Consider the following 26,629-nt stretch of genomic DNA (forward strand, 5'->3'; position numbering starts at 1 on the left):
CACCCATGTGGTACTGAATCAATTTCAGATTCTACTTTTCTCCATACAAATACCATTTTATCAAGCCCAGATTATGGTCAAAGAAATTAATAAAACTTTTCGCAAGAAAAAAAAATTTACCTAGACAGGATGGTGAGAGCCCATCCATCAACAGCAATGTCTTGTGTAGCAGCTAAGAAGTTGAGGAGGAAAAACATGCAAGTGATGAGAGTCACATTAGGGGCAGAATCCTTGCCCTCCCCTAATAGCTCATTGACATTGCATGAAAGTAGCAGCATAAACACTCCTGAAAAATGTACAGTACAATACAATTAGGGGAGTTCTTGTACTACTGTAAAGGTATGGTGAATCCTATATCAACCCAAAAATACTAACTTAAAAACTTCCAAGATTACAGAAAAGTATTTGATGAACATAACAGCACAAAGTAAAGTCACCTTCAAATTAGACAAAAACTTTTCGAGAGCATTGACTAAACAATAAATAAATTTACGAGGCATGTTAGCACACCCAAACTTTTAATTACTAATGGAACTCTATGCAAACTAGTCAACCGGAACATACTTATACATGTCAGACCTTCAATTGAGGGCTTAAAGCATGACAGTTTGAATAACCTTGGATGAACCACAGAAGGGCAGTTCTAGTTCTGCATGAGCAAGACATTTTCTGATCCATATTAAGACATGTTTTCAGTTTCTAGTCACCTTTACAAGTTTCAATCCTTCTAGCAAGCCTCTGAGAGTGAATTACATCAGTAAGCAGCAATGAATTCCAAATCACATGCATGACATTACAAATACATCATTCTTATTTGAGTGGACATACTTGATATATTTCCGTTAAGCATTCTTACCTTTTAAGGCACAACATGGTGACAAGATCAACATGTTCATGATTCATCTGCATGCATATGTATGTCCATTTTCTGTAACTCTGACACTGTCCCTAGCTGGAACTCCCTCAAGGGGGTGGCCTCAGCAATAGACTTTTGCATGACTAGCGAACTCCAGTGCTGCTTCTTAGCCTTTTGTACATCACCTTTAACAGGCCACTGACAGTGGCCAACTCTAGTGCAGTGTTTGCAGAGTCTCCTACCTAATATTCCAACTGACTACTTCTACCTAATGCTCCTTCCTAATGTCCCTACCTAATACTTCTGTCTAGTGTTTCTACCTAATGCTCACCGCAAGAAAATCTAGAGTTATGAAGAATGAACTGTGTGAATTAAGTATAGCAAAGTGTATGCATGACAAGGAGAGACTGTATGATTAAGTTAATTATCTTGAAGTCATAGTAAATGTTTTACTGTTTTATAAAGGGTAGCACATGCAAGTTTGACAGTTAGTTCTTTTATCTATCAGTAGTGAAGTAGACTGGGCTGGACAGATTTAGAGGCTGTAAGTACTGCCCAAACACCTTCCTAGATCCTAAGAAAGGGGAAGAGCATGGTACTTTACAATTAAATCTAATGCATCCAGTATACTTCACTTCATAGTGTCACAACTGTAACACATACAACAAAAAATGAGGTAAAACTAGATGCAATACCTACTCTGCATGAACTTTTCTATTGTGGACAGCGCATCTGAGGCTCATTGACTTACACATACACAAATCCTCCTTGATTATCCCCTAAAACATTAAAAAGTGTTCTTTCAACTCTGTCATCTACTGCTTAATTTGTTCAATGGTCTCTGGATTCATTTAGCAAACATCTACCTAAGCAGTAAAAGTGTGTCACCATAAAATTCTAATGTAGACATACGTCTAGATATTCAACTTAAAGATTCAGCTACTCTGATATGATGATCTGCAAGCAACCCTTGAGCACTATCAAGCGATAAAAAAACTATATTATTATACACGAAGAAATGAAGAATCACACTAGTCACTGGAACACACCTATCAAGTACTGTGAAGGAATCAGCCATGATTTACGCCGTCCCATCCTCTGGAAGTACACAGAATCTACCAAAGGGGCCCATAATAACTTAATGCTGAAGGGCCAAAACGATAAGCTGAAAGTAGCCTGAAAGACAAAGAGTGATTACACTTAACACTATATATGTATTTTCTTTTTTTATACATGCTTGCCATTTCCTGTGTGAGCAAGGTAGCATCAAGAACAGATGACAGAGCACACATATATACTTATATTTATCTATTCATTATACTTAGTTGCTGTCTCCCGCGTTATCAAGGTAGCACAAGGAAACAGACGAAAGAATGGCCCAACCAACCCACATACACATGTACATACATAAACACCCACACACGCACCTATACATACCTATACAACGTATACATACATATACATATGTACATATGCATATACTCATACTTGCTGCCTTCATCCATTCCCAATGCCACCCTGCCACACATGAAAATGGCATCCCCCTCCCCCATGCAAAGTAGCACAAGAAAAAGACAACAAAGGCCACATTTGTTCACACTAGGTATCTAGCTGTCATGTGTAATGCACCGAAACCAGCTCCCCTTTCATATCCAGGCCCCACAAAACTTTCCATAGTTTACCCCAGACGCCATTTCCCACATCAGTGAGGCAGCATCAAGAACAGAGAACTGAGACTTAGAAGGAATGTCCTCACATGGCCCCCTCTCTGTTCCTTCTTTTGTAAAATTAAAAATGGGAGGGAAGGATTTCCAGCCTCCAGCTCCCTTCCCTTTTAGTCACCTACAACATCCAGGGAATACATGAGAAGTATTCTTTCTCCCCAACCCCCAGGGATAATATACATATGAATTATCTTTATTATACTTTATCGCTGTCTCCCACGTTAGCGAGGTAGCGCAAGGAAACACATGAAAGAATGGCCCAACTCACCCACATACACATGTATATACACACGTCCACACACGCATATATACACATGTACATAATTCATACCGTCTGCCCTTATTCATTCCCACTTCCACCCCGCCACACATGAAATGACAGCCTCCTCCACCCGCATGTGCGCGAAGTAGTGCTAGGAAAAGACAACAAAGGCCACATTCGTTCACACTCAGTCTCTAGCTGTCATGTATGATGAACCGAAACCACAACTCCCTTTCCACATCCAGGCCCCACAGAACTTTCCATGGTTTACCCCAGACGCTTCACATGCCCTGGTTCAATCCATTGACAGCACGTCAAGCCTGGTATACACAATTCACTTTATTCCTTGTACGCCTTTCACCCCCCTGCATGTTCAGGCCCCGATCACTCAAAATCTTTTTCACTCCATCCTTCCACCTCCAATTTGGTCTCCTAATTCTCATCGTTCTCTCCACCTCTGACACATATATCTTCTTTGTCAATCTCTCCTCACTCATTCTCTCCAGGTGACCAAACCATTTCAAAACACGCTCTTCTGCTCTCTCAACCACACTCGTTCTATTACCACACATCTCTCTTACCCTTTCATTATTTACTTGATCGAACCACCTCACACCACATATTGTCATCAAACATCTCATTTCCAGCACATCCACCCTCCTCCGCACAACTCTATCTATAGCCCATGCCTTGCAACCATCTAAAATTGTTGGAACCACTATTCCTTCAAACATACCCATTTTTGCTTTCCAAGATACCATTCTCAACATCCACACATTTTTCAACGCTCCCAGGACTTTTGCCCCCTCCCCCACCTTATGATTCACTTCTGCTTCCATGGTTCAATCTGCTGCCAAATCCACTCCCAGATATCTAAAACATTTCACTTCCTCCAGTTTTTCTCCATTCAAACTTACCTCCCAATTGACTTGTTCCTCAACCCTACTGTACCTAATAACCTTGCTCTTATTCACATTTACTCTCAGCTTTCTTCTTTCACAAGCTTTACCAAAATCAGTCACCAGCTTCTGCAGTTTCTCACCCGAATCAGCCACCAGTGCTGTATCATTAGCGAACAATAACTGACTCACTTCCCAAGCCCTCTCATCCACAACAGACTGCATACTTGCCCCTCTTTCCAAAACTCTTGCATTCACCTCCCTAACAACCCCATCCATGAACAAATTAAACAACCATGGAGACATCACGCACCCCTGCCGCAAACCAACATTCACTGAGAACCAATCACTTTCCTCTCTTCCCACTTGTACACATGCCTTACATCATCGATAAAAACTTTTCACTGCTTCTAACAACTTGTCTCCCACACCATATATTCTTAATACCCTCCACAGAGCATCTCTATCAACTCTATCATATGCCTTCTCCAGATCCATAAATGCTACATATATATCCATTTGCTTTTCTAAGTATTTCTCACATACATTCTTCAAACCAAACACCTAATCCACACATCCTTTACCACTTCTGAAACCACACTGCTCTTCCCCAATCTGATGCTCTGTACATGCCTTCACCCTTTCAATCAATACCCTCACATATAATTTCCCAGGAATACTCAAGAAACTTATACCTCTGTGATTTGAGCACTCACTCTTATCCCCTTTGCCTTTGTACAATGGCACTATGCAAGCATTCCGCCAATCCTCAAGGATCTCACCACAAGTCATACATACATTACATAACCTTACCAACCAGTCAACAATACAGTCACCCCCTTTTTTTAATAAATTCCACTGCAATACCATTCAAACCCGCTGCCTTGCCGGCTTTCATCTTCCACAAAGCTTTTACTACCTCTTCTCTGTTTATCAAATCATTCTCCCTAATCCTCTCACTTTGCACACCATCTTGACCAAAACACCCTATATCTGCCACTCTATCATCAAACACATTCAACAAACCTTCAAAATACTCACTCCATCTCCTTCTTACATCACCACTACTTGTTATCACCTCCCCATTAGCCCCCTTCACTGATGTTCCCATTTGTTCCCTTGTCTTATGCATTTTATTTACCTCCTTCCAAAACATCTTTTTATTCTCCCTAATATTTAATGATACTCTCTCACCCCAACTCTCATTTGCCCTGTTTTTCGCCTCTTGCATCTTTCTCTTGACCTGCCTCTTTCTTTTATACATCTCCCAGTCATTTGCATTATTTCTCTACAAAAATCGTCCAAATGCCTCTCTCTTCTCTTTCACAAATAATCTTACTTCTTCATCCCACCACTCACTACCCTTTCCAATCTGCCCATCTCCCACACTTCTCATGCCACAAGCATCTTTTGTGCAAGCCATCACTGCTTCCCTAAATACACCCCATTCCTCCCCCACTCCGCTTATCTCCTTTGTTCTCACCTTTTTCCATTCTGTACTCAGTCTCTCCTGGTACTTCCTTACACAAGTCTCCTTCCCAAGCTCACTTGCTCTCACCACTCTCTTCACCCCAACATTCTCTCTTCTTTTCTGAAAACCTCTACATATCTTCACCTTCGCCTCCACAAGATAATGATCAGACGTTCCTCCAGTTGCACCTCTCAGCACATTAACATCCAAAAGTCTCTCTTTCGCACGCCTATCAATTAACACGTAATCCAATAATAGCACTCTCTGGCCGTCTCTCCTACTTACATACGTATACTTATGTATATCTCTCTTTTTAAACCAGGTATTGCCAATCACCAGTCCTTTTTCAGCACATAAATCTACATGCTCTTCACCATTTCCATCTACAACACTTAACACCCTATGTACACCAATTATTCCCTCAACTGCCACACTACTCACCTTTGCATTCAAATCACCCATCACTATAACCCAGTCTCGTGCATCAAAACTACTAACACACTCACTCAGCTGCTCCCAAAACACTTGCCTCTCATGGTCTTTCTTCTCATGCCCAATGGCATATGCACTAATAATCACCCATCTCTCTCCATCCACTTTCAGTTTTACTCATATCAATCTAGAGTTTACTTTCTTGCACTCTATCACATACTCCCACCACTCCTGTTTCAGGAGTAGTGCCACTCCTTCCCTTGCTCTTGTCCTCTCACTAACCCCTGACTTTACTCCCAAGACATTCCCAAACCACTCTTCCCCCTTACCCTTGGGCTTTGTTTCACTCAGAGCCAAAACATCCAGCTTCCTTTCCTCAAACATACTACCTATCTCTCCTTTTTTCTCATCTTGGTTCCATCCACACACATTTAGACACCCCAATCTGACCCTTCGAGGAGGATGAGCACTCCCTGCGTGACTCCTTCTTCTGTTTCCCCTTTTAGAAAGTAAAATACAAGGAGGGGAGGGTTTCTAGCTCCCTGCTCCAGTCCCCTTTAGTCACCTTCTACGACACGTGAGGAATGCGTGGGAAGTATTCTTTCACCCCTATCCCCAGGGAGATATATTTTATTTATTTACTTATTATACTTTGTCGCTGTCTCCTGCGTTAGCGAGGTGGTGCAAGGAAACAGACGAAAGAATGGCCTAACCCACCCACATACACATGTATACATATACACGACCACACACACACTTATTCATACCTATACATCGTAACGTATACATATATATATATATTATTTTTCATTTATTTTGCTTTGTCGCTGTCTCCCGCGTTTGCGAGGTAGCGCAAGGAAACAGACGAAAGAAATGGCCCAAAACACCCCCATACACATGTATATACATACACATCCACACACGCAAATATACATACCTATACATCTCAATGTACACATATATATACACACACAGACACATACATATATACCCATGCACACAATTCACACTGTCTGCCTTTATTCAATCCCATCGCCACCTCGCCACACATGGAATACCATCCTCCTCCCCCCTCATGTGTGCGAGGTAGCGCTAGGAAAAGACAACAAAGGCCCCATTCGTTCACACTCAGTCTCTAGCTGTCATGCAATAATGCCCGAAACCACAGCTCCCTTTCCACATCCAGGCCCCTCACAACTTTCCATGGTTTACCCCAGACGCTTCACATGCCCTAAACCAATCCACTGACAGCACGTCAACCCCGGTATACCACATCGTTCCAATTCACTCTATTCCTTGCCTGCCTTTCACCCTCCTGCATGTTCAGACCCCCCGATCTTTTTCACTCCATCTTTCCACCTCCAATTTGGTCTCCCACTTCTCCTCGTTCCCTCCACCTCAGACACATATATCCTCTTGGTCAATCTTTCCTCACTCATTCTCTCCATGTGCCCAAACCATTTCAAAACACCCTCTTCTGCTCTCTCAACCACACTCTTTTTATTTCCACACATCTCTCTTACCCTTATATTACTTACTCGATCAAACCATCTCACACCACACAATGTCCTCAAAAATCTCATTTCCAGCACATCCACCCTCCTGCGCACAACTCTATCCATAGCCCACGCCTCGAAACCATACAACATTGTTGGAACCACTATTCCTTCAAACATACCCATTTTTGCTTTCCGAGATAATGTTCTCAACTTCCACACATTCTTCAAGGCTCCCAGGATTTTCGCCCCCTCCCCACCCTATGATTCACTTCCGCTCCCATGGTTCCATCCGCTGCCAGATCCACTCCCAGATATCTAATACACTTTACTTCCTCCAGTTTTTCTCCATTCAAACTTACCTCCCAATTGACTTGACCCTCAACCCTACTGTACCTAATAACCTTGCTCTTATTCACATTTACTATTAACTTTCTTCTTTCACACACTTTACCAAACTCAGTCACCACCTTCTGCAGTTTCTCACATGAATCAGCCACCAGCACTGTATCATCAGCGAACAATAACTGACTCACTTCCCAAGCTCTCTCATCCACAACAGACTTCACACTTGCCCCTCTTTCCAAAACGATTGCATTCACCTCCCTAATAACCCCATCCATAAACACATTAAACAACCATGGAGACATCACACACCCCTGCCGCAAACCTAGATTCACTGACAACCAATCACTTTCCTCTCTTCCTACACGTACACATGCCTTACATCCTCGATAAAAACTTTTCACTGCTTCTAACAACTTGCCTCCCACACCATATATTCTTAATACCTTCCACAGAGCATCTCTATCATATGCCTTCTCCAGATCCATAAATGCTACATACAAATCCATTTGCTTTTCTAAGTATTTCTCACATACATTCTTCAAAGCAAACACCTGATCCACACATCCTCTACCACTTCTGAAACCACACTGCTCTTCCCCAATCTGATGCTCTGTACATGCCTTCACCCTCTCAATCAATACCCTCCCATATAATTTACCAGGAATACTCAACAAACTTATACCTCTGTAATTTGAGCACTCACTCTTATCCCCTTTGCCTTTGTACAATGGCACTATGCATGCATTCCGCCAATCCTCAGGCACCTCACCATGAGTCATACATATATTACATAACCTTACCAACCAGTCAACAATACAGTCACCCCCTTTTTTAATAGATTCCACTGCAATACCATCCAAACCTGCTGCCTTGCCGGCTTTCATCTTCCACAAAGCTTTTACTACCTCTTCTCTGTTTACCAAATCATTTTCCTTAACCCTCTCACTTTGCACACCACCTTGACTAAAACACCCTATATCTGCCACTCTATCATCAATCACATTCAACAAACCTTCAAAATACTCACTCCATCTCCTTCTCACATCACCACTACTTGTTATCACCTCCTCATTAGCGCCCTTTACTGAAGTTCCCATTTGCTCCCTTGTCTTACGCACTTTATTTACCTCCTTCCAGTACATCTTTTTATTCTCCCTAAAATTTAGTGATACTCTCTCACCCCAACTATCATTTGCCCTCTTTTTCACCTCTTGCACCTTTCTCTTGACCTCCTGTCTCTTTCTTTTATACATCTCCCACTCAATTGCATTTTTTCCCTGCAAAAATCGTCCAAATGCCTCTCTCTTCTCTTTCACTAATAATCTTACTTCTTCATCCCACCACTCACTACCCTTTCTAATCAACCCACCTCCCACTCTTCTCATGCCACAAGCGAATAGTATGAAAGAAAGAAAGAAAGATATATATATATATATATATATATATATATATATATATATATATATATATATATACTTCCTACGTATTCCCTGCGTGTCGTAAAAGGCGACTAAAAGGGGAGGGAGCAGGGGGCTGGAAATCATCCCCCTCTCGTTTTTTTTTTTTTTTAATTTTCCAAAAGAAGGAACAGAGGGGGCCAGGTGAGGATATTCCAAAAAAGGCCCAGTCCTCTGTTTTTAATGCTACCTCACTAACGCGGGAAATGGCAAATAGTTTAAAACAAAAAGAAAGAAAAATATATATAGTGCCATTGTACAAAGGCAAAGGGGATAAGAGTGAGTGCTCAAATTACAGAGGTATAAGTTTGTTGAGTATTCCTGGTAAATTATATGGGAGGGTATTGATTGAGAGGGTGAAGGCATGTACAGAGCATCAGATTGGGGAAGAGCAGTGTGGTTTCAGAAGTGGTAGAGGATGTGTGGATCAGGTGTTTGCTTTGAAGAATGTATGTGAGAAATACTTAGAAAAGCAAATGGATTTGTATGTAGCATTTATGGATCTGGAGAAGGCATATGATAGAGTTGATAGAGATGCCTGTGGAAGGTATTAAGAATATATGGTGTGAGAGGAAAGTTGTTAGAAGCACTGAAAAGTTTTTATCGAGGATGTAAGGCATGTGTACGTGTAGGAAGAGAGGAAAGTGATTGGTTCTCAGTGAACGTAGGTTTGCGGCAGGGGTGTGTGATGTCTCCATGGTTGTTTAATTTGTTTATGGATGGGGTTGTTAGGGAGGTAAATGCAAGAGTTTTGGAAAGAGGGGCAAGTATGAAGTCTGTTGGGGATGAGAGAGCTTGGGAAGTGAGTCAGTTGTTGTTCGCTGATGATACAGCGCTGGTGGCTGATTCATGTGAGAAACTGCAGAAGCTGGTGACTGAGTTTGGTAAAGTGTGTGGAAGAAGAAAGTTAAGAGTAAATGTGAATAAGAGCAAGGTTATTAGGTACAGTAGGGTTGAGGGTCAAGTCAACTGGGAGGTGAGTTTGAATGGAGAAAAACTGGAGGAAGTGAAGTGTTTTAGATATCTGGGAGTGGATCTGGCAGCGGATGGAACCATGGAAGCGGAAGTGGATCATAGGGTGGGGGAGGGGGCGAAAATTCTGGGGGCCTTGAAGAATGTGTGGAAGTCGAGAACATTATCTCGGAAAGCAAAAATGGGTATGTTTGAAGGAATAGTGGTTCCAACAATGTTGTATGGTTGCGAGGCGTGGGCTATGGATAGAGTTGTGCGCAGGAGGATGGATGTGCTGGAAATGAGATGTTTGAGGACAATGTGTGGTGTGAGGTGGTGTGATCGAGTGAGTAACTTAAGGGTAAGAGAGATGTGTGGAAATAAAAAGAGCGTGGTTGAGAGAGCAGAAGAGGGTGTTTTGAAGTGGTTTGGGCACATGGAGAGGATGAGTCAGGAAAGATTGACCAAGAGGATATATGTGTCGGAGGTGGAGGGAACAAGGAGAAGAGGGAGACCAAATTGGAGGTGGAAAGATGGAGTGAAAAAGATTTTGTGTGATCGGGGCCTGAACATGCAGGAGGGTGAAAGGAGGGCAAGGAATAGAGTGAATTGGAGCGATGTGGTATACCGGGGTTGACGTGCTGTCAGTGGATTGAATCAAGGCATGTGAAGCGTCTGGGGTAAGCTATGGAAAGCTGTGTAGGTATGTATATTTGCGTGTGTGGACGTATGTATATACATGTGTATGGGGGGGGTTGGGCCATTTCTTTCGTCTGTTTCCTTGCGCTACCTCGCAAACGCGGGAGACAGCGACAAAGTATAATAATAAAAAATATATATAAATATATATATATATATATATTCCGGGGGGCCGGAAATCCTCCCCTCCTTGTATTAACTTTCTAAAATGGGAAACAGAAGAAGGAGTCACGCGGGGAGTGATCATCCTCCTCGAAGGCTCAGAGTGGGGTGCCTAAATGTGTGTGGATGTAACCAAGATGTGAAAAAAGGAGAGATAGGTAGTATGTTTGAGGAAAGGAACCTGGATGTTTTGGCTCTGAGTGAAACGAAGCTCAAGGGTAAAGGGGAAGAGTGGTTTGGAAATGTCTGGGGAGTGAAGTCAGGGGTTAGTGAGAGGACAAGAGCAAGGGAAGGAGTAGCAATACTCCTGAAACAGGAGTTGTGGGAGTATGTGATAGAATGTAAGAAAGTAAATTCTCGATTAATATGGGTAAAATTGAAAGTTGATGGAGAGAGGTGGGTGATTATTGGTGCATATGCACCTGGGCATGAGAAGAAAGATCATGAGAGGCAAGTGTTTTGGGAGCAGCTGAATGAGTGTGTTAGCGGTTTTGATGCACAAGACCGGGTTATAGTGATGGGTGATTTGAATGCAAAGGTGAGTAATGTGGCAGTTGAGGGAATAATTGGTATGCATGGGGTGTTCAGTGTTGTAAATGGAAATGGTGAAGAGCTTGTAGATTTATGTGCTGAAAAAGGACTGATGATTGGGAATACCTGGTTTAAAAAGCGAGATATACATAAGTATACTTATGTAAGTAGGAGAGATGGCCAGAGAGCGTTATTGGATTACGTGTTAATTGACAGGCGTGCGAAAGAGAGACTTTTGGATGTTAATGTGCTGAGAGGTGCAACTGGAGGGATGTCTGATCATTATCTTGTGGAGGCTAAGGTGAAGATTAGTATGGGTTTTCAGAAAAGAGGAGTGAATGTTGGGGTGAAGAAGGTGGTGAGAGTGAGTGAGCTTGGGAAGGAGACCTGTGTGGGGAAGTACCAGGAGAGACTGTGTACAGAATGGAAAAAGGTGAGAACAATGGAAGTAAGGGGAGTGGGGGAGGAATGGGATGTATTTAGGGAATCAGTGATGGATTGCGCAAAAGATGCTTGTGGCATGAGAAGAGTGGGAGGTGGGCTGTTTAGAAAGGGTAGTGAGTGGTGGGATGAAGAAGTAAGAGTACTAGTGAAAGAGAAGAGAGAGGCATTTGGACGATTTTTGCAGGGAAAAAATGCAATTGAGTGGGAGAAGTATAAAAGAAAGAGACAGGAGGTCAAGAGAAAGGTGCAAGAGGTGAAAAAAAGGGCAAATGAGAGTTGGGGTGAGAGACTATCAGTAAATTTTAGGGAGAATAAAAAGATGTTCTGGAAGGAGGTAAATAGGGTGCGTAAGACAAGGGAGCAAATGGGAACTTCAGTGAAGGGCGTAAATGGGGAGGTGATAACAAGTAGCGGTGATGTGAGAAGGAGATGGAATGAGTATTTTGAAGGTTTGTTGAATGTGTCTGATGACAGAGTGGCAGATATAGGGTGTTTTGGTCGAGGTGGTGTGCAAAGTGAGAGGGTTAGGGAAAATGATTTGGTAAACAGAGAAGAGGTAGTAAAAGCTTTGCGGAAGATGAAAGCCGGCAAGGCAGCAGGTTTGGATGGTATTGCAGTGGAATTTATTAAAAAGGGGGGTGACTGTATTGTTGACTGGTTGGTAAGGTTATTTAATGTATGTATGACTCATGGTGAGGTGCCTGAGGATTGGCGGAATGCGTGCATAGTGCCATTGTACAAAGGCAAAGGGATAAGAGTGAGTGCTCAAATTACAGAGGTATAAGTTTGTTGAGTATTCCTGGTAAATTATATGGGAGGGTATTGATTGAGAGGGTGAAGGCATGTACAGAGCATCAGATTGGGGAAGAGCAGTGCGGTTTCAGAAGTGGTAGAGGATGTGTGGATCAGGTGTTTGCTTTGAAGAATGTATGTGAGAAATACTTAGAAAAGCAAATGGATTTGTATGTAGCATTTATGGATCTGGAGAAGGCATATGATAGAGTTGATAGAGATGCTCTGTGGAAGGTATTAAGAATATATGGTGTGGGAGGCAAGTTGTTAGAAGCAGTGAAAAGTTTTTATCGAGGATGTAAGGCATGTGTACGTGTAGGAAGAGAGGAAAGTGATTGGTTCTCAGTGAATGTAGGTTTGTGGCAGGGGTGTGTGATGTCTCCATGGTTGTTTAATTTGTTTATGGATGGGGTTGTTAGGGAGGTAAATGCAAGAGTCCTGGAAAGAGGGGCAAGTATGAAGTCTGTTGGGGATGAGAGAGCTTGGGAAGTGAGTCAGTTGTTGTTCGCTGATGATACAGCGCTGGTGGCTGATTCATGTGAGAAACTGCAGAAGCTGGTGACTGAGTTTGGTAAAGTGTGTGGAAGAAGAAAGTTAAGAGTAAATGTGAATAAGAGCAAGGTTATTAGGTACAGTAGGGGTGAGGGTCAAGTCAATTGGGAGGTGAGTTTGAATGGAGAAAAACTGGAGGAAGTGAAGTGTTTTAGATATCTGGGAGTGGATCTGTCAGCGGATGGAACCATGGAAGCGGAAGTGGATCATAGGGTGGGGGAGGGGGCGAAAATTTTGGGAGCCTTGAAAAATGTGTGGAAGTCGAGAACATTATCTCGGAAAGCAAAAATGGGTATGTTTGAAGGAATAGTGGTTCCAACAATGTTGTATGGTTGCGAGGCGTGGGCTATTGGATAGAGATGTGCGCAGGAGGATGGATGTGCTGGAAATGAGATGTTTGAGGACAATGTGTGGTGTGAGGTGGTTTGAGCGAGTGAGTAACGTAAGGGTAAGAGAGATGTGTGGAAATAAAAAGAGCGTGGTTGAGAGAGCAGAAGAGGGTGTTTTGAAATGGTTTGGGCACATGGAGAGAATGAGTGAGGAAAGATTGACCAAGAGGATATATGTGTCGGAGGTGGAGGGAACGAGGAGAAGAGGGAGACCAAATTGGAGGTGGAAAGATGGAGTGAAAAAGATTTTGTGTGATCGGGGCCTGAACATGCAGGAGGGTGAAAGGAGGGCAAGGAATAGAGTGAATTGGAGCGATGTGGTATACAGGGGTTGACGTGCTGTCGGTGGATTGAATCGGGGCGTGTGGGGCGTCTGGGGTAAACCGTGGAAAGCTGTGTAGGTATGTATATTTGCGTGTGTGGACGTATGTACATGTGTATGGGGGGGGGGTTGGGCCATTTCTTTCGTCTGTTTCCTTGCGCTACCTCGCAAACGCGGGAGACAGCGACAAAGTATAAAAAAAAAAAAAAAAAAAAAAAAATATATATATATATATATATATATATATATATACACACAGACATATACATATATGCACATGTACATAATTCATACTTTTCTGCCCTTATTCATTCCCATCGCCACCAAGCCACATATGAAATAACAACCCCTCCCCCCACATGTGCACGAGGTAGCGATAGGAAAAGACAAAGGCCACATTCGTTCACACTCAGTCTCTATCTGTCATGTATAATGCACCAAAACCACAGCTCCCTTTCCACATCCAGGCCCCACACAACTTTCCAGGGTTTACCCCAGACACTTCACATGCCCTGGTTCAATCCATTGACAGCACATCAACCCCGGTATACCACATAGTTCCAATTCACTCTATTCCTTGCACGCCTTTCACCCTCCTGCATGTTCAAGCCCTGATCACTCAAAATCTTTTTCACTCCATCTTTCCACCTCCAATCTGGTCTCTCACTTCTCCTCATTCCCTCCACCTCTGACACATGTATCCTCTTTGTCAATCTCTTCTCACTCATTCTCTCCATGTGACCAAACCATTTCAAAACACCGTCCTCTGCTCTCTCAACCACACTCTCTTTATTACCACACATCTCTCTTACCCTTTCATTATTACTCAATCAAACAACCTCACACCACATATTGTCCTAAACATCTCATTTACAATACATCCACCCTCCTCCACACAACTCTATCTATAGCCCATGCATCGCAACCATATATCATTGTTGGAACCACTATTCCTTCAAACATACCCAATTTTGCTTTACAAGATACCGTTCTCGACATCCAGACATTTTTCAACACTCCCAGAACTTTCGCCCCCTCCCCACCCTATGATTCACTTCTGCTTCCATGGTTCCACCCGCTGCCATATCCACTCCCAGATATCTAAAACATTTCACTTCCTCCAGTTTTTCTCCATTCAAATTACCTCCCAATTGACTTGTCCCTCAACCCTACTGTACCTAATAACCTTGCTCTTATTCACATTTACTCTCAACTTTCTTCTTTCACAAACTTTACCAAACTCAGTCACCACCTTCTGCAGTTTCTGACATGAATCAGCCACCAGCTCTGTATCATCAGCAAACAACAACTGACTCACTTCCCAAGCTCTCTCATCCACAACAGACTGCATACTTGCCCCTCTTTCCAAAACTCTTGCATTCACCTCCCTAACAACCCCATCCATGAACAAATTAAACAACCATGGAAACCACGCACCCCTGCCACAAACCAACATTCACCGAGAACCAATCACTTTCCTCTCTTCCTACATGTACACATGCCTTACATCCTCAATAAAAACTTTTCACTGCTTCTAACAACTTGCCTCCCACATCATATATTCTTAACACCTTCCACAGAGAATCTCTATTAACTTGATCATATGCCTTCTCCAGATCCATAAATGCTACATACAAATCCATTTGCTTTTCTAAGTATTTCTCACATGCATTCTTCAAAGCAAACACCTGATCCACACATCCTCTACCACTTCTGAAACCACACTGCTCTTCCCCAATCTGATGCTCTGTACATGCCTTCACCCTCTCAATCAATACCCTCCCATATAATTTACCAGGAATACTCAACAAACTTATACCTCTGTAATTTGAGCACTCACTTTTATCCCCTTTGCCTCTGAACAATGGCACTCCAATCCTCAGGCACCTCACCATGAGACATACATACATTAAATAACCTTACCAACCAGTCAACAATACAGTCACCCCCTTTTTAATAAATTCCACTGCAATAACATCCAAACCCGCTGCCTTGCCGGCTTTCATCTTCCACAAAGCTTTTACTACCTCTTCTCTCTTTACCAAATCATTCTCCCTAACCCTCTCAATTTGCACACCATCTCGACCAAAACACCCTACAACTGCCACTCTATCATCAAACACATTCAACAAACCTTCAAAATACCCACTCCTCACATCACCACTACTTGTTATCACCTCCCCATTAGCCCCCTTCACTGAAGTTCCCATTTGTTCCCCTGTCTTATGCACTTTATTTACCTCCTTCTAAAACATCTTTTTATTCTCCCTAAAATTTAATGATACTATCTCACCTCAACTCTCATTTGCCTTCTTTTTCACCTCTTGTACCTTTCTCTTGACTTCCTGCCTCTCTCTTTTATACATCTCCCAGTCATTTGCATTATTTCCCTGCAAAAATCGTCCAAATGCCTCTCTCTTCCCTTTCACTAATAATCTTACTTCTTCATCCCACTACTCACTACCCTTTCTAATCTGCCCACCTCCCACACTTTTCATGCCACAAGCATCTTTTGTAGAAGCCATCACTGCTTTCCTAAATACATCCCATTCCTCCCCCACTCCCCTTACGTCCTTTGTTCTCACCTTTTTCCATTCTGAACTCAGTCTCTCCTGGTACTTCCTCACACAAGTCTCCTTCACAAGCTCACTTACTCCCACCACCCTCTTCACCTCTACAAATCTTCACTTTTGCCTCCAGAAGATAATGATCAGACATCCCTCCAGTTGCACCTCTTAGCACATTAACAACCAAAAGTCTCTCTTTCGCATGCCTATCAATTAACAAGTAATCCACCAAGATAATGATCAGACATCCTTCCAGATGCACCTCTCAGCACATTAACAACCAAAAGTCTCAATTTCGCAAGCCTATCAATTAACACATAATCCAATAACACTCACTGGCAATCTCTCCTACTTACATACGTATACTTATGTATATCTCTCTTTTCAAACCAGGTATTCCCAATACCTGGCCACACATGAAATGACACCCCCCTTCCCCCGCATGCACGCGAGGAAGCGCTAGGAAAAGACAACAAAGGCCACATTCGTTCACCCTTAGTCTCTAGCAGTCATGCATAATGCACCGAAACCACAGTTCCCTTTCCGCATCCAGGCCCCACAAAACTTTCCATGGTTTACCCCAGACGCTTCACATGCCCTGGTTCATTCCACTGACAACACGTCAACCCCAGTATACAACAACATTCCAATTCATTCTATTCCATGCATGCCTTTCACCCTCCTGCATGTTCAGGCCCTGATCACTCAAAATCTTTTTCACTTCACCTTTCCACCTCCGATTTGGTCTCTCACTTCCCATGCATTCCTCATGTGTCGTAGAAGGTGACTAAACGGGACGGGAGCGAGGGGCTGGAAACCCTCCCCTCCTTGTATTTTAACTTTCTAAAAGTGGAAACAGAAGAAGGAGTCACACGGGGAGTGCTCATCCTCCTCAAAAGCTCAGATTGAGGTGCTTAAATGTGTGTAGATGTATCCAAGATGAGAAAAAAGGAGAGATAGGTAGTATGTTTGAGGAAAGGAACCTGGATTTTTGGCTCTGAGTGAAACGAAGCTCAAGGGTAAAGGGGAAGAGTGGTTTGGGAATGTCTTGGGAGTAAAGTCAGGGGTTAGTGAGAGGACAAGAGCAAGGGAAGGAGTAGAACTACTTCTGAAACAGGAGTGGTGAGAGTATGTGGTAGAGTGTAAGAAAATAAACTCTAGATTGATATGGGTAAAACTGAAAGTTGATGGAGAGATGGGTGATTATTGGTGCATATGCATCTAGGCATGAGAGGAAAGATCATGCGAGGCAAGTGATTTGGGAGCAGCTGATTGGGTGTGTTTGTAGTTTTGATGCACAAGACCAGGTTATAGTGATGGGTGATTTGAATGCAAAGGTGAGTAATGTGGGCGTTGAGGGAATAATTGGTGCACATGGGGTGTTCAGTGTTGTAAATTTGAAATGGTGAGGAGCTTGTAGATTTATGTGCTGAAAAAGGACTGGTGATTGGGAATACCTGGTTTAAAAAGAGAGATATACATAAGTATACGTAAGTAAGTAGGAGAGATGGCCAGAGAGCGTTATTGGATTACATATTAATTGATAGGCACATGAAACAAGAGACTTTTGAATGTTAATGTGCTGAGAAGTGCAACTGGAGGGACGTCTCATCATTATCTTGTGGAGGCAAACGTTATGATTTGTAGAGGTTTTCAGAAAACAAGAGAGAATGTTGGGGTGAAGAGAGTGGTGAGAGTAAGTGAGCTTGGGAAGGAAACTTGTGTGAGGAAGTACCAGGAGAGACTGAGTACAGAATGGAAAAAGGTGAGAACAAAGGACGTAAGGGGAGTATGGGAGGAATGGGATGTATTTAGGGAAGCAGTGATGGCTTATGCAAAAGATGCTTGTGACATGAGAAGTGTGAGAGGTGGGCAGATTAGAAAGGGTAGTGAGTGGTAGGATGAAGAAGTAGGATTATTAGTGAAAGAGAAGAGAGAGGTATTTGGATTTTTGCAGGGAAATAATGGAAATGACTGGAAGATGTATAAAAGAAAGAGGCAGGAGGTCAAGAGAAAGGTGCAAGAGGTGAAAAAGAGGGCAAATGAGAGTTGGGGTGAGAAAGTATCATTAAATTTTAGGGAGAATAAAAAGATGTTTTGGATGTTAATGTGCTGAAAGGTGCAACTGGAGAGATGTCTGATCATTATGTGGAGGCGAAGGTGAAGATATGTACAGGTTTTCAGAAAAGAAGAGAGAATGTGGGGGTGAAGAGAGTGGTGAGAGTAAGTGAGCTTGTGAAGGAGACTTATGTGAGGAAGTACCAGGAGAGACTGAGTACAGAATGGGAAAAGGAGAGACAAAGGAGGTAAGGGGAGTGGGGGAGGAATGGGATGTATCTAGGGAAGCAGTGATGGCTTGCGCAAAAGATGTTTATGGCATGAGAAGTGTGGGAGGTGGGCAGATTTGAAAGGGTAGTGAGTGGTGGGATGAAGAACTAAGGTTATTAGTAAAAGAGAAGAGAGAGGAATTTGAACAATTTTTGCAGGGAAATAATGCAAATGGGTGGGAGATGTATAAAAGAAAGAAGCAGGAGGTCAAGAGGAAAATGCAAGGGGTGAAAAAGAGGGCAAATGAGAGTTGGGGTGAGAGAGTATCATTAAATTGTACGGAGAATAAAAAGATGTTTTGGAAGGAGGTAAATAAAATGCGTAAGACAAGGGAACAAATGGGAACTTCAGTGAAGGGGGCTAATGGGGACGTGATAACAAGTAGTGGTGATGTGAGGAGGAGATGGAGTGATTATTTTGTAGGTTTGTTGAATGTGTTTGATGATAGAGTGGCAGATACAGGGTGTTTTGGTCGAGGTGGTGTGCAAAGTGAGAGGGTTACGGAGGATGATTTGGTAAACAGAGAAGAGGTAGTAAAAGCTTTGCGGAAGATGAAAACTGGCAAGGCACTGGGTTTGGATGGCATTGCAATGGAATTTATTAAAAAAGGGGGTGACTGTATTGTTGACTAGTTGGTAAGGTTATTTAATGTATGTATGATTCATGGTGAGGTGCCTGAGGATTGGTGGAATGCTTGAATAGTGCCATTGTACAAAGGCAAAGGGGACAAAGGTGAGTGCTCAAATTACAGAGGTATGAGTCTGTTGAGTATTCCTGGGAAATCATATGGGAGGGTATTGATTGATAGGGTGAAGGCATGTACAGAGCATCAGATTGGGGAAGAGCAGCGTGGTTCCAGAAGTGGTCGAGGATGTGTGGATCACTTGTCTGCTCTGAAGAATGTATGTGAGAAATACTTAGAAAAGCAAATGGATTTGTATGTAGCATTTATGGATCTGGAGAAGGCACATGATAAGAGTTGATATAGATGCTCTGTGGAAGGTATTAAGAATATATGGTGTGGGAGGCAAGTTGTTAGAAGCAGTGAAAAGCTTTTATCGAGGATGTAAGGCATGTGTACGTGTAGGAAGAGAGGAAAGTGATTGGTTCTCAGTGAATGTAGGTTTGCAGCAGGGGTGTGTGATGTCTCCATGGTTGTTTAATTTGTTTATGGATGGGGTTGTTAGGGAGGTGAATGCAAAGGTTTTGGAAAGAGAGGCAAGTATGCAGTCAGTTGTGGATGAGAGAGCTTGGGAAGAGAGTCAGTTGTTGTTCGCTGATGATACAGCGCTGGTGGCTGATTCATGTGAGAAACGGCAGAAGCTGGTGACTGAGTTTGGTAAAGTGTGTGAAAGAAGAAAGTTGAGAGTAAATGTGAATAACAGCAAGGTTATTAGGTACAGTAGGGTTGAGGGTCAAGTCAATTGGGAGGTAAGTTTGAATGGAGAAAAACTGGAGGAAGTGAAGTGTTTTAGATATCTGGGAGTGGATTTGGCAACGGATGGAACCATGGAAGCAGAATGTGAATCATAGGGTGGGGGAGGGGGCGAAAATTCTGGGAGTTTCTCGTATGAATCAGCCACCAGCGCTGTATCATTAGCAAACAATAACTGACTCACTTTCCAAGCTCTCTCATCCACAACAGACTGCATACTTGCCCCTCTTTCCAAAACTCTTGCATTCACCTCCTTAACAACCCATCCATAAACAAATTAAACAAACATGGAGACATCACTCACTCCTACTGCAAACCAACATTCACTGAGGATCAATCACTTTCCTCTCTTCCTACACGTCCACATGCCTTACATCCTCAATAAAAACTTTTCACTGCTTCTAACAACTTGCCTCCCACATCATATGTTCTTAATACCTTCCACAGAACATTTCTTTCAACTTTATCATATGCTTTCTCCAGATCCATAAATGCTACATACAAATCCATTTGCTTTTCTAAGTATTTCTCACATACATTCTTCAAAGCAAACACCTGATCCACACATCCTCTACCACTTCTGAAACCACACTGCTCTTCCCCAATCTGATGCTCTGTACATGCCTTCACCCTCTCAATCAATACCCTCCCATATAATTTACCAGGAATACTCAACAAACTTATACCTCTGTAATTTGAGCACTCACTTTTATCCCCTTTGCCTTTGTACAATGGCACTATGCAAGCATTCCGCCAATCCTCAGGCACCACACCATGAGTCATACATACATTAAATAACCTTACCAACTAGTCAACAATACAGTCACCCCCTTTTTTTAATAAATTCCACTGCAATACCATCCAAACCCGCTGCCTTGCCGGCTTTCATCTTCCGCAAAGCTTTTACTACCTCTTCTTTGTTTACCAAATCATTGTCTCTAACCCTCACACTTTGCACACCACCTCAACCAAAACACCCTATATCTGCCACTCTGTCATCAAACACATTCAACAAACCTTCAAAATATGCACTCCATCTCCTTCTCATATCACCGCTACTTGTTATCACCTTCCCATTAGCCCCCTTCACTGAAACTCCCATTTGTTCCCTTGTCCTATGCACTTTATTTACCTCCTTCCAAAACATCTTTTTATTTATTTATTTATTTATTTTGCTTTGTCGCTGTCTCCCACGTTAGCGAGGTAGCGCAAGGAAACAGATGAAAGAATGGCCCAACCCACCCACATACACATGTATATACATACATGTCCACACACGCAAATATACATACCTATACATCTCAACGTATACATATATATACACACACACAGTCATATACATATATACACATGTACATAATTCATACTGTCTACCTTCATTCATTCCCATTGCTACCCTGCCACACATGAAATAACAACTCCCTCCCCCCTCATGTGCACGAGGTAGCGCCAGGAATACAACAAAGGCCCCATTCATTCACATTCAGTCTCTAGCTGTCATGTAATAATGCACCGAAACCACAGTCTCTAGCTGTCATGTAATAATGCACCGATACCACAGCTTCCTTTCCACATCCAGGCCCCACAGAACTTTCCATGGTTTACCCCAGATACTTCACATGCCCTGGTTCAATCCAATGACAGCATGTCGACCCCCGTATACCACATTGTTCTAATTCACTCTATTCCTTGCACGCCTTTCACCCTCCTGCATGTTCAGGCCCTGATCACTCAAAATCTTTTTCACTCCATCTTTCCACCTCCAATTTGGTCTCCCACTTCTCCTCGTTCCCTCCACCTCTGACACATATATCCTCTTTGTCAATCTTTCCTCATTCATTCTCTCCTCCATTACTTACTCGATCAAACCACCTCACACCACATATTGTCCTCAAACATCTCATTTCCAGCACATCCACCCTCCTCCGCACAACTCTATCTATAGCCCACACCTCGCAACCATATAACATTGTTGGAACCACTATTCCTTCAAACATACCCATTTTTGCTTTCCAAGATAATGTTCTCGCCTTCCACACATTTTTCAACACTCCCAGAACTTTCACCCCCTCCCTTCCCTGTGACTCACTTCCGCTTCCATGGTTCCATCCGCTGCCAAATCCACTCCCAGATATCTAAAACATTTCACTTCCTCCAGTTTTTCTCCATTCAAACTTACCTCCCATTGCCTTGTACCTCAACCCTACTGTACCTAATAACCTTGCTCTTATTCACAATTACTCTCAGCTTTCTTCTTTCTCAAACTTTACCAAATTCAGTCACCAGCTTCTGCAGTTTCTCACCTGAATCAGCCACTAGTGCTATATCATCAGCAAAAAATAACTGACTAACTTCTAAAGCTCTCTCATTTACAACAGGTAGTGCCAGGAAACAGAAAAAGTAAAAATGGCCCATCCACTCACATACACATATATATACAGGAACATCTATACACACACATATACATATCAACATATACACATACATACATATACATATCAACATATACACATATACATACACATACACAGACATACACATTATACACATGCACATATCTGCTTGCCTTTATCCATTCCTGACACTACCCTGTCCCACAGGGAACAGCATTGCTACCCCCTGCTTCAGCGAGGCAGCGCCTAGAAAACAGAAAAAAAAGGGCCACATTCGTTCACACTCACTCTCTAGTCGTTGTGTGCAATGCACTGAAACCACAGCACCCTATCCACATCCAGGCCCCACAGACCTTTCAATGGTTTACTCCAGACGTTTCAGATGCCCTGGTTCAGTCTATTGACAGCATGCCGACCCCAGTATATCACATCATTCCTCTTCACTTTATTCCTTGCATGCCTCTCACCCTCCTGTATGTTCAGGCCACAATCGCTCAAAATATTTTTCACTCCAGCCTTCCATCTCCAGTTTGGTCTCCCACTTCTCCTTGTTCCCTCCACCTCTGACACATATATCCTCTTTGTTAGTCTTTCCTCACTCATTCTCTCCATATGTCCACATGTTGAAACGTTCGGGATGTATGGAGAGAATGAGTGAGGAAAGGTTGACAAAGAGGATATATGTGTAAGAGGTGGAGGGAACAAGGAGAAGTGAACTGGAATGATGTGATATAACGTGTTGCCAATGGACTGAACCAGGGCATTTGAAACGTCTGGGGTAAACCCTGTAAAGGTCTGTGGGGCCTGGATGTGGATAGGGAGCTGATGTGGATAGAGACGGAGTGTGAACAAATGTGCCTTTTTTTTGTATTGTCTCTTTTCCTGGTGCTACCTCACTAAAGTGGGGGGTAGCGCCCCTAGATTATTCCCTGATCACTTTACCCCTATACTTTTGTTTTGCTCAAAGCCAGAATATCCAAGTTTTGCTCAAAGCCAGAATATCCTAGTATCTCTCATCCAGTGCAGCATCTTCCTCTCCCTTCTCTTCATCCTGGTTTCAAAAACACACATGGTTAGCTTTGCTCCTTCTGCTTCTGCTCTTAAAAAGTAAAAGAGCAGAAACTTTCCAGCATCTCCATTTTACTCTTGTTAGTTGCCTTCTATGGTGTGTTGGAGATATATGAATACAATTCTATCCCCAGTATCTCTGGGGTTATATCAAGTCAAACATTTCATGAGAACAGAAGTTTGGTCCTGGTGATAATTCAGTATAGGGATATAAACACTAATTATTACCTGGTCTTTATACGATACATGTCTGTGCTGTAAGATCATTGGGATGCTTCCTGAAAGACCGAGAGGGATGCCCTGAAGCACATAGAGGAAAAGAAGTAAAAGTATATTGCCTCTGTCTTTTCCTAATCCTTCTTCCTTTTTCTCATGAAGCATTTCAGGCCCTGTAATAAATGAAACACGAGTAAGTTTATCAATATGACCTGACAGTTCAATTAATCCTCATCACTTTTAGCATTCAACCTCTGTCTATATTCAGCATCCTGTTTTCTATGCTTAAACAAAGATGGAGAGTATATCATCTCCAAAACCCACAGCTGATGCTGATCTTTGATAAAACTGTCTCCAAAAAAATTTAGACAATTTGGACATAATCCTTCAAAAAGCCACTGTCCACTTACCTTATCTGGACTTTACAGCATATCTGACTTACCCTCCTCACTATTCTCAATTGACTGATCATGCCGAGTATCATTAGTATTTAATGAAGATCTACTTCGCCACGTCATACCACAATATTCAGAGGATCTTACTTCTTCTGTTGATCTGTGATATGCAGGACAATTGTCATCAGTACTTTTTCATAAACCAGGGTACAAATTTACATTATGATACATTTTTATCAAAAACGTAAACAGATTCAAGCAAGTGATATTAGAAAGCTCTTATCCACAACTTTGTACTGATTAACAACATCTTTGGATGGTAAATAAATCTGTGATTTTTTTAAACCTATGAGTAATGTTCCATAATATACAATACCATGTTATCATTACTGTTCCTTCTTATCAATAATTCATAGGGAAGGTGGACAAGGTCTTCTGAAGACATAGTACCTACTTACGATAATGGGTGAAAGGTATGGCCTAAGAAAACACATCAAATTCAAATGTTTGTACATTTAAAAAATGAAAGATTAATTTCCCTTCAACTTTTTTTTCAAGATTCAGAATTGACAAAACTATTCTCTGAACACTTTGAAAACCACGGTCCTAGAGAATCACCCTAACTTTATATTCTGCGTGTGTTTCTTTAAGGAGTAAAAAAACAACACACTCTCCTCTGACTCTCAATAGTCTAAAATGTCCATGAAAACTTAATGTCGCTATTTCCTTATCCAGAAGCTTGGCTTTTGGTCTCGAGGAAAGGAAGGCGGCACGCTGTTCATGCAACCGTCCTATAAGGTTGGTGGAGAAATAAACACAGACTCCAGTCAAGGTAAAGCAATATGCATATGGCCACTGAGACTCCAGTCAAGGTAAAGCAACATAAATATGGCCACTGAGACTCCAGTCAAGGTAAAGCAACATAAATATGGCCACTGAGACTCCAGTCAAGGTAAAGCAACATAAATATGGCCACTGAGACTCCAGTCAAGGTAAAGCAACATAAATATGGCCACTGAGACTCCAGTCAAGGTAAAGCAACATAAATATGGCCACTGAGATAGGAATAGTCACTCGACAGCTTGTCCATTCGCCACTCGTCGGGGGTATCCTAACCAAGATGTGGCCCTCAGTGACAGACATATTGAGACCAAAAAGGTGTCGGTAATGGCAACATTACCTTTTTGGACCTCCACCTGTTTGGAAGTTGAAATAACTTAACATATGCAAGATGAAAACTTAATATGGACGCTAATACACATTAAGTCTCCATCTTTGATTCCAATCTTTGTATCCCAATATCCTGAGTTAAAGGGTCATTTCTCCCATCAAACAATTCCTTACCAGAAATATAATCTTTTAAGTAGTCCTTCAACACTTTAGGTCAGACCGCCCCTTATCCTGCCACATCAACGCTGGTTCAGGTATTGCCGAAAACAGGTAGAAAAAAAAAAATATTAAAAGCGTCTTTTTAAGAAAATGTCTCTCTATTCAGAAGGTTAATCTTGACTCATCCATCATGACATCCTCTTATTAATTATAATTCATAATTAGATAATAAAATGGTAATATTCTTTAGCTTATTTATGTAATTCTATAAAAAATTATGTCAACAATTATTTCGTAATAGAATGCCTAGAAATTTCACTCCATAAACGAACGCCAATACAATAATATAAGGATTATACATATAAATGTTTTTGTATATGTAAAACTCTACATCTTTTTCCCCAACTTAATGCAATGGCAGCCTTAGAGTAGCATATACATCAACGAAAAATAATATACCCTATATAAATCATCCAACAGCCAACACTAATGGAAAAAAGACCTCCCATATGTAGAAATTTTATCCTATATTCTAGGTAGTTTCTCGGGAAATATGCTAATTGAATACAGGGGTCTGAAATGTTTTATAAACAAGACAAATTTTCTTGTTACTTTATCATAATAACGTCTCAGAGAAACACCTAAGTTGATTGAAAGACAAGGTGTTACCGGATTCCGTCTGCGTGAGGTTACACCGCAATTAGAAAGTTATTTCGGCCTGGCAAGATAATAATAATAATAATAATAATAATGATAATAATAATAATAATAATAATGATAATAATAATAATAATAACGTCAGGAATGGATGAAGGAAAGTATGAATATGTACATTGGTATATCTGTATATGTATGTGTATGTATGTATATGTGTATATGTTGATATGTATATGCGCGCGTATGGGTATATATATTTTTTTTTTTATTATACTTTGTCGCTGTCTCCCGCGTTTGCGAGGTAGCGCAAGGAAACAGACGAAAGAAATGCCCCCCCCCCCCATACAAATGTATATACATACGTCCACACACGCAAATATACACAGCTTTCCATGGTTTACCCCAGACGCTTCACATGCCTTGCTTCAATCCACTGACAGCACGTCAACCCCGG

At 42.0% G+C, this 26,629-nt stretch overlaps 1 protein-coding gene across 3 annotated transcripts in view; it reads right to left on the bottom strand.

Annotated features, from left to right (window-relative positions):
- LOC139754713 (acetyl-coenzyme A transporter 1) overlaps positions 1-25,619 on the bottom strand; it is a 67,631-nt gene extending 42,012 nt beyond the window's left edge. For all 3 annotated transcript variants that reach the window (XM_071672286.1, XM_071672285.1, XM_071672283.1), the window contains exons 1-5: positions 25,534-25,619; positions 24,237-24,349; positions 23,807-23,967; positions 1,906-2,032; positions 121-286 (exon numbers count right to left, since the gene is read on the bottom strand). In XM_071672286.1, the coding sequence (XP_071528387.1) occupies positions 121-286; positions 1,906-2,032; positions 23,807-23,967; positions 24,237-24,312 (530 nt within the window). In that variant the 5' untranslated portion in view covers positions 24,313-24,349; positions 25,534-25,619. The remainder of the gene's footprint in view (positions 1-120; positions 287-1,905; positions 2,033-23,806; positions 23,968-24,236; positions 24,350-25,533) is intronic.
- Positions 25,620-26,629: the final 1,010 nt, after the last annotated feature.

This window comes from Panulirus ornatus, chromosome 17 (assembly GCF_036320965.1).
Source record: "Panulirus ornatus isolate Po-2019 chromosome 17, ASM3632096v1, whole genome shotgun sequence".
Taxonomy (NCBI): domain Eukaryota; kingdom Metazoa; phylum Arthropoda; class Malacostraca; order Decapoda; family Palinuridae; genus Panulirus; species Panulirus ornatus.